Below are 9,688 nucleotides of genomic sequence, written 5' to 3'. Positions count from 1 at the left end.
GCTTTATAACGTTTCCACAATCCATGTCCATTATCTCTAACTCCTGCAAAAGCCTACAATCCTGATTTCTAGTCTGATTGACAGTTGATATCCTTAGCGATCTCGCCTTAGATGACGTTTTTAACCTCCTACACAGCTCTATGGTACAAAATGATGAGTTACTGCCTTCATCCAATAAAGCATACGTGTTCAGAATCACTCCAGAATCCTTAGCTTTAACATTGACTGGAACAATGGTTGCCAAGCCGCAATCACCGGCCCCGGTCAGCCCTACTGTAGTCGTCTTCGCCGTATCCTTCTGCTCTTCGTCGGTCCGATGTAACAGTGTGTGGTGCTTCCATTTACACCCTTGCTGACATTGTGATGGCTTTGAACATCTTCTTGCTATGTGTGAGGCACTAAAACAATTATCACACAGTCTCTCCTTTCTCAAGGTTTTGAGTCTTTCTTCACGTGAGTAGCGGATGAAATCTCTACACTTTTCTAACTTGTGGCTTCCTACAGCAGGCTGGGCACGTAAGTCTTGTTTCCGTTGTCAAACTTACTTCTGGACGCCTCGTGGTTGTAGTAAGGCTTGTTATCCCTTTGCTGTTTGGTTTCCACTTAGGTGTATTCTTGGGATACGAACCTCCAATATTTTGGCCATACATGTTGTTAGCTAACTTGGCCACCTCCTCGACGAATGATGACATACACTTAAAGTCGGGTGTGGTTAATTTCTCCATCATTGCATAGGCTTTCTTTGCCCACTTCATTTGCAGGTGGATTGGTAAAAGCTGCTGAATTCTTAAGAGAGTTTCTGAGCTATTCATATCAGCTGAATAGCACATCTGGGAAAGAACTGTCTGGCACCTGCGCATGTCTCTAGCTAGGTCCCATAGTCCCTTACCATCATTTGGCCTAACTTGAGGACGATTCAACACCTTGCTCAGATGAGCTTTTGCAATGACATGTGCCTGACCGAATTCCTCTTTTAAGATACGCTTGGCTTCAGCATAACCCTCTGAACCTCCTAACAGCACGCAATTGGCAATACTGTTCCTTGCTTTCCCAACGCAAAATTGTATAAGATAGGTTAATTTTGATCTATCATCAATAGCTTTGCTTGCTACATTGACTTCAAACATGTTAATGAAGTTCCAATATTCAAGATGGTTTCCATCAAATGTGGAAATTTCAGGTTTCGGCATGTTCATACCGAGACCAATTGCGGTTAATAAATGGGACGCACTTTCACTATGGCTTGGATGGCTTGGTTGTGATATAACAGGAGATTTTGTGTCCGTATCTTCCTGGACTACATTTAAAACAGGCTCCTCATTTCTCCACTCTACTACTCTCTGGTCTGGTTCGTCTACTGGAAGCTCAGATAGTGCACTGCCTTCATTATCACTTTGTAGCAGCTGCAACTCCGTTTCCAATGTATCTGCTCGTATTTGAGCAGCAGCCACTGCTTGCTCTATCTGCAGCCTGTCCATTTCTACTTCTGCTTCAATCCTAGCTCTGTTAGCTTCAGCTTTCCTTCTGTTAAATTCTGCCCTAGCTTTAGCCACCGCCAAATCAGCTCTAGCTTGTGCAGCATTTAAAGCCAATGATGATGCTGCAGACTGTGATGACCGCACTGAGACAGGTCTTGATCTTACGGACATGATTAATGTTCGGAATAAGAAACTAAAATATATGCAAGTAATCAAGACAAAATTAAGATACGAAATTGTTAAGCTTACTATATCATACAGTATCTCAATGGGAACTATTACACATCAAATACTATGTATAAAGGGCTTAATCACATAACAATAATAATTACAACTTTTAGTAAAACATACCCAGTACAATTCATGGATTTGAATCCTAAGAACATACACAAAGGCACAAATAACGTCCAGTATAAATGTTTAATTATGATCAAAAGTCCATTCCCTGCAGGTATATTATCTTGAAGGTTGCCTTCACTTCACGTACTCACAGATTTGGTCCAATAGTTCTTCTATTTGACATCGACAGCGCTCCACATACTTGCTACCAACACATACATAGTCTAATTTAACTGTCCTTTGACACAAACGACGTTCCATACAAGGCCTGGTTAGACGAATACTTTAAATCTCCTCCAATATCACACAAACACTGGTTATCAACACGTATAGACCTCTTTTACTTTCCTTTGACACAAACGGCGTTCCATACACTGCTTGGTTATACGCCTATTTCATTTCTCCTTTAACTAGACACAAACACTTGTTATTAACACGTATAGTTAAATTTTACTGTTCTTTGACAAAAACGGCGTTCCATACACTGACTGGTTACACGCCTACTTTAATTCTTCTATGCAATCATAATAACGTCTTTGATTGGATTTGAATATTAATTTAGTCCGATGACCTCGTCGTGGTGTCAGACGAGTGGTGGTGGGGGATGTCGAGGTTTGTAACGGGTTGGCGACCCGACAAAATCAACAATTCCAATGCAATGCAAAGCAACGATAACTAAAATTAAATCAATATCAAACATGCCTATACGCTACAACCAGAACCATCAAATTTTTGCCCAGCTTTTTAATCCCCGTGCTCAATGGGAAGATATAGCTTTGCTTTCTGGAAGTATTACTATTTTATAAGACTAAATATAGCAACCCTAATTAGTCTATACCAAATCGAAACTACTAATTTTTCTCGGGGATCTTGAATGTTAGTGCTCTGTCTATATCACCTGTTAGATCTGTACATGGAGGTATCTACATGGTCTGTATGAGTGTAATCGCTGTAAGGTCTACCAGAAGAAAACACAGGATTTAATTACAACATTTCAACAATTCAAGTGATAGTATAACTGACCTGGAGCGTGATAAATAATTGATTATGCTTCAGACTGAATTTGGTAAGTGTAAATTAAATTGTACGAGCAGTTTGTCGAAACGCGACGTTATTTGTGTAGGCATAGGACGCCTACTGTATTTCCATAGATAGTTCATACTGTATCATGTGTATTCATAGAACATGTTCCAGGCCTATTTAATTAATTGCATATTGTTAATATTTCTCAATACTGCACGTCGTGTAAATATAATTACAGTTATCATTGTTATTCCTTGTACATATTCGTGTTTCCTGCACTTTATTTATTCATGGAGGAATAAGCAACTTAATTGCATTTTGAACAATGTATATCATTTTCGCAGTAGACCTACATTTGTCTATTCCCATGATTTAAATAATCTTACGAATTGTAATTTGGTCAACGCTACCACATTTTGTGTCCAGATATAGCATTATTAACCTGGATGCTTTTGTGCCCACTCTTTAGCAACATGTACAGGGCATAGGCCTTTATTATCTCTATTTTGTTCTTAAGTCATACCAGTAAGAATATGATGCCCTTTAAAAAATCTTCCTATTAGTATTATATATGGGAGAGTACCTCATGAACATTATTCACACACCCTCGAGCCTGCTATGGGGATATATTCATGCCACGGAACTTAGAATATGGAATACAGTGTACGCTGGGAGCAAATATTTCAATATAGATAAATTTAGTAATTGACGATGTACAGTATATATTGTAGGCCTACTACATATTTTCATAACAATAGCTTAGTTATATTTAGATGCCTTAAGTTTCAAAATCTGCTCACCTTGGCCAAAAACATATGGGGCAGAGGTGGGTATATCTCTAGTCCCCACGAACTTTAAATCATTGTCTGTCAATAGACAGGATAGGGAGGGGTGGTGGCTATACAGGTTTTCCAGCTTGTATTTCCAGGCATCCAGAGGTACCATATTTCCAACATAGACTCTATCTGAGTGCTAATTTTATTTCTTTGAGGGGAGGGGCTAGCGGCTCTACAAATTGTCAGCATTTATTTCCGGGCATTCAGAGTTGCAAAAAATTTGTTCAACAACCATGATGAGGCTGATAGCGGATGCTCAGCACCCTACTAACTTTTACAACAAAATTTGTTTATTCCCCAACCCCCCGCTTTGACTATAATGGCCGGACCACTTGCAAAATGCTTCCGACGGCTATGTATAGATTCAAATCCAGTACAGTACAGTGGCGGATCCAGGAATTTTAAATAAAGGGTACCCTGAAGGAGGATGTAGACCATCTCAGTCCACCAGGTTCAGGCTAAGATAAGAAAATTTATGATTATCTGGGGCGGATGCAGGGGGGGGGGGCTGCAGAGGGTGCGGTCGCACCCCACTAAATTCTATTAAGAAAAGTAATTGTTGTAGGCCTATTCTATTGTTGATATGAATTATTGGTAAGATTTTTAAGGTATGAGAGTGCAATTTCCTGGCACCCAGAGCTCCATATTCTCAAAATTTTCGCGTCTCAGCCGGCTAGCCCCAACCATGTTGGGGCTGAGGTGATGTGGTCTCTTGTCGGATTCATGATGGGCACAGATCACTGGGGAAGGGGAACACGTCCCCCCCCCCCCACATATTTAAGGAGAAAGGGTTGGTTCCACCTCACTTTTCGGGAATCAAGAAGGTATGCCTGAAAATTGTTGAAATAAACTGCATAAACGTCTCAGGTTTTTTAACAAAAGGTAGGCCTACAGCCAGAGTACATCTTATTTTATAGCAAGATACCGGTATACTCTGCCCACAAACATCTGAATTACCTATCATAATTGTTGAATTGTTTTCTCAAAGTTTTTGGAAGTTTTTGGAAAAAGCAGTTCATAATTCTATCGCAGTAGATCCAATGTTTCAATTTTTTATGTTCTTTAACAAGGCAATGCCTAACTTGACTTTCAATTGAGAAAAGAGGACACTTTTACATGAGTAGTAGAATGTAAGACATTTTAAGATATAAAAAGTGTGTAGAATAAAATTCATTTATGAACCACATTAAATGTTTATTCAAATTTGCAGCACTACATAATCAAAGCACGTCAAGTATTATGCATTTGTCATTGAGTACAATTGATGGGCCATTTATTTCCAAACATTTATTGACGTAGCTATCGGTAGATTTCCCGTTGATTTATAATAGGTCAGAGTACTGGGGAGGGACAACTTGATTTCCTCCTCCACAAAGCAGCCATTCGTAGATGCCTATATGGAAACCTACCTAAAATGGCCTAAATTGCATTTAGCCCCCATAAATTATATCCTAGAGCCGCCACTGGAGATGAGATGATGTAGATGAGTAAGATAAATATTTTGTCGGAATAGGAAGAGAATTTATGAGAAGCAACATAAACTACTCAGTCACAACCAGATATCGATACACTGCCCGGCGCCCGATGGCAAAATATACGCTTTCAGTAAAATTTTATTTTTGCATTTGGATGAGTCTGTTCGCATATAGGCCTACTGTAGCTCTCGAACTTTTTTATTAGGCCTGTTTCTACCAAGCATTTTCCAGTTAATTTTAATTACTATTAAAGCAATCTACGAACAGGGAAGTGAACAATGCCTGGATGGATCTTGGTTGAGAAAAAAAGATTCGTAAGTGATAACTGACAACGCTTGGGAGGTAAATGATCATGGTTGAGCAAACCCTTATTCTGTTTCTGTGTATGACCGAATTTTATGGGCAATAGCTTCTTTGTATGAAAGGCCTAAATAAATTGTGGTGAATAAAATGACACCTAGTATTAGCAAAGATCTATTTCAACATTTATTTTAACATTTGCAGCACTACATAATCAAAGCACGTCAAGCATTATGCATTTGTCATTGAGTATAATTTATGGGCCATTTATTTCCAAACATTTATTGACGTAGCTATCGGTAGATTTCCCGTTGATTTATAATAGGTCAGTACTGGGGAGGGACAACTTGATTTCCTCCTCCACAAAGCAGCCATTCGTAGATGCCTATATGGAAACCTACCTAAAATGGCCTAAGTTGCCACAAGACGAGTTATCTTCGGCTTTGAATATATGAAAAATTGAAATGTGTTAAACTAAGTATGCAAGGCACTAATCATTAGAGGTATTGGTTCCACCAGCCTACACGTTTCAATAAATATTCATAATAATATTGCAAATTACACAACCTGAAATTTTTAGTAAAGAGTGAAAATACATTACTTATAATTATTACCTTCTACAAAATTCAAGCACATAAATCATCTACAAAGCAGTAGCAGTAGTAGTAGAAGTAGAAATACAAATCGGTAAAAGTACATCAATAATCCGTTAATACCACAGAAACTACAAATTCACATCCATATAGGCATAACTAATTACATTATACACAAAATACAGGCTAAATCAAGGACTTTTGTTAATAGTCCTTGCTAAAATGCCGAACGAATAGTAAACTAATCTGGAATTTTACCTTAGATCATCCATAAATGCTAAATCAAACCATTTCACGACAGCAATAATAAATTTGCGAAATATGAAATTAATTATCTGAATTAGACACGTCAAAAATTATTTGTGATATCTTAAAATAATCTACACATCTTACCTCAAATACAATTTAAGCAACTTTAGTGAAATACAAATCAGTAAATGTACATCAATAATTCGTCACTACAATTTCATATTCAATAGGTTCAACTATTAGTAGTAGCAATAGTATCAGCAGCAGCAGCAGTAGCAGTAGTAGTAGTAGTAGCAGCAGCAGTAGTAGTAGTAGTAGTAGCAGCATCATTAGTAGTAGTAGTAGCAGCAGCAGTAGTAGTAGCAGTAGCAGCAGCAGCATTAGTAGTAGTAGTAGTAGCAATAGTAGAAGTAGCAGTAGCAGCAGCAGTAGTAGTAGTAGCAGCAGCAGCAGTAGTAGTAGCAGCAGCAGTATTAGTAGTAGCAATAGTAGTAGTAGCATCATTAGTAGTAGTAGTAGCAATAGTAGAAGTAGCAGTAGCAGCAGTAGTAGTAGTAGTAGCAGCAGCAGCAGTAGTAGTAGCAGCAGCAGTATTAGTAGTAGCAATAGTAGTAGTAGCAGCATCATTAGTAGTAGTAGCAGTAGTAGTAGCAGCAGCAGCATTAGTAGTAGTAGTAGCAGTAGCAGCAGCAGTAGTAGTAGTAGTAGCAGCAGCAACATTAGTAGTAGTAGTAGCAATAGTAGTAGTAGTAGCAGTAGCAGCAGCAGTAGTAGTAGCAGTAGCAGCAGCAGCATTAGTAGTAGTAGTAGCAATAGTAGTAGTAGCAGTAGCAGCAGCAGCAGTAGTAGTAGTAGTAGCAGCAGCAAAATTAGTAGCAGTAGTAGCAGTAGCAGAAGCAGCATTAGTAGTAGCAGTAGCAGCAACAGCAGCAGTAGCAGCAGCAGCACCGGTAGCAGTAGTAGTAGAGCTATATTTATTCACGAATACACATCTTAAATTAGATACAATTTATTCATAGTAATATACAAATCGGTAAAAGTACATCACTAATTCGTCACAGTAGTAACTACAATTTCACATAGGCTATTATTTGTGTTATTCCAATGCGCTGTACATACCTTAATCAATAGGCCTATAGTTAAATAGAAATCGGTAAAAGTACATTAATAATTCGTCAATTTAAACTACAAATCACATCTAATAGGCTTAACTATTTGTAATAACTCAATGCGCTCTACACCTTAAATTAAATAAAATTTAACCAACTACAGTATAGTGAAAGACAAATCGATAAAAGTACATCAATAATTCGCCAATACCATATAGTAACTATAATTTCACACCAAATAGAATACCTCAATGCGCTCTAAACACCTTACATTAATAATTTAGACAACTATACTGAAATGCAAATAGGTAAAATACATCAATAATTCGTCAATACAATAGTAACTACTCTTTCACATCGAATAGGCTTAACTATTATTTCTGATATCTCAATTCGCTCTGATATACCAATAATTCGTTAATACAGTAGAAACTACAAATCCACTTCCAATACGGGCTAAATAGTTGATAGTCCTTGCTAAAATGTCGAACAAAGAGCAAACTACATTATTCTGATACTTTACATTAGATCATCATAAACCAAACCATTTCACGACAACAATAATGTATTTGCTTAATATAAAATTAATTATCTGAATTAGTCAATCAAAATAGAAGCATAGGCCTAAATATTAAATAAGATTAATAAAGGACAAAAATTGGTATTTACATAAATAATGTTAAAATAGTATGAAATTAGTTATTGGTTAATTGCCATTTGAAACAGATGATATTTGAGTTGAGATTTAAAATCATACTATAGTTTCCACTAATTTCATAGTCATTTTTAACAAAAATTTAAAGAAATTCACAATAAAACCAATCAAAGACCCCCCCCCCCGTCGACAAAAAGGGACCCACACAAGCTCAACCGGCACACTATGAATGAAACCCATCCCATCTAGTTTGTTTTTTATTGGTTTAGTTTGTATACCTTACTTACAACACATTTGTTAGGCTATATATTACAATAAAGACATATTAATTTTCAGTGCATGTACATTTCTAAAAATATTAATTTTATTTTTACATCAAATTTAGAATATATAAATTCTTTTATTTTAAATTACAGTGACAAACATTTATAATATTCATGCATTAATTTAAAATTCATTGCTAATTTTCAACATTATTGCAAATAATGCCGAAGTGTTAATTGATATTAGATAGGCCTATTATTATTATTTCCTATCTACAGGCACAAATAATCTGGAAATAGGCAATCTGCATTCTGACCCCCGGCCGATAGCTGGTAGCTTGGACCTGCTTAGACACGAGAAGTAGGCCTAAGGCGAGACTTTTTTATACCTTGTTTAGCGAACCCGCTGACTGCAAAATTTTGATGATTTCGATTTCAAATAAAAATCCATGAAATCTTTGGCCAATTAGCGCACCCGCCGCCACGAAAAAGTAGAATTTCAGAAAAAAAAAAAAATAAAAGTTCTTCTTTATTTTTATTACGCCCTCGGCTGCCTGAAATCTACAAAGATAAGATATGTATATTTCTTTCTAATTATATAAATTTGAAGCATTTAACCATCCTATTTTACATTCACAAATAAAATTTTATTTTTGTTTTCTTCTCCGTCTGGATGTTTTTGGAAAATCTGTTTGCTAAATAAGAAAACAAACTATTATTTTTCTTTTTATTCCGCCCTCCTCCGATGATCTTTAAAAAATCAATACGCGAAACAAGTAATAAAAAAAGTTCCGCCTAAGTTATTGTACAAGCTAGTCCACACATCTGACTTTGCTACAAAGCGCTATCCAACTTTCGCAGAGCGCCACCAGCGCTCTGCGAAAGTTTCTAACACTAGGACAAATCAATAAATTTGTATAGCGCCTCCCATAGAAACCAACCTCGAGGCGCTTACAACAACGATCACACGAAACCAACATGATTAAACATTGCATCCGAATGACAGTGAGTTATTGAAATTTCAAATATTAGCCTACATCCAAATGACGGCCGAGCTAAGCTGCCCTCTATTAGAGTAAAAATAATTACAGCAATGGTTTTCAGGCATTACTTGCCAATTCAATATCCATAAACCCATTTATGGCCTATAACTTTAGTACACTTCAAAATAAGTAAAGTATTAAAAGTTGGTTTATATATATAGAACAAACATGTTATTAAAATATATTATACCAAGATGTAATAAATTAGTACATTTAATTTATAAGGTAACAATATAGGCCAACAATTGGTTTAAACATAAAGGTGTTGTGTCACCTCACCAACAACAACGTATTAATAATATAAATTTAGTTTAGTCACCAAAGT

The 9,688-nt window shown here is 36.6% G+C and overlaps 1 protein-coding gene across 1 annotated transcript; it reads right to left on the bottom strand.

The window, feature by feature from the left end:
* Window positions 1-473: 473 nt before the first annotated feature.
* Window positions 474-1,649, bottom strand: LOC117118312. Its single transcript, XM_033262883.1, has one exon. The coding sequence runs from the start codon at window positions 1,647-1,649 to the stop codon at window positions 474-476; it is 1,176 nt and encodes a 391-aa protein (XP_033118774.1).
* Between the last annotated feature and the right edge of the window lie 8,039 nt (window positions 1,650-9,688).

The sequence above is a fragment of the Anneissia japonica genome, unplaced genomic scaffold (assembly GCF_011630105.1).
Source record: "Anneissia japonica isolate Jap-2015-1 unplaced genomic scaffold, ASM1163010v1 scaffold6149_len160064_cov168, whole genome shotgun sequence".
Taxonomy (NCBI): Eukaryota; Metazoa; Echinodermata; class Crinoidea; order Comatulida; family Comatulidae; genus Anneissia; species Anneissia japonica.
The sequence above is the reverse complement of the archived record's forward strand: the minus strand, read 5'-3'. Positions and strand labels throughout refer to the sequence as shown.

Bases quoted from the DNA above. Each gene is read 5' to 3' on its own strand.
- LOC117118312 (XM_033262883.1), bottom strand. From the start codon at position 1,649: ATGTCCGTAAGATCAAGACCTGTCTCAGTGCGGTCATCACAGTCTGCA.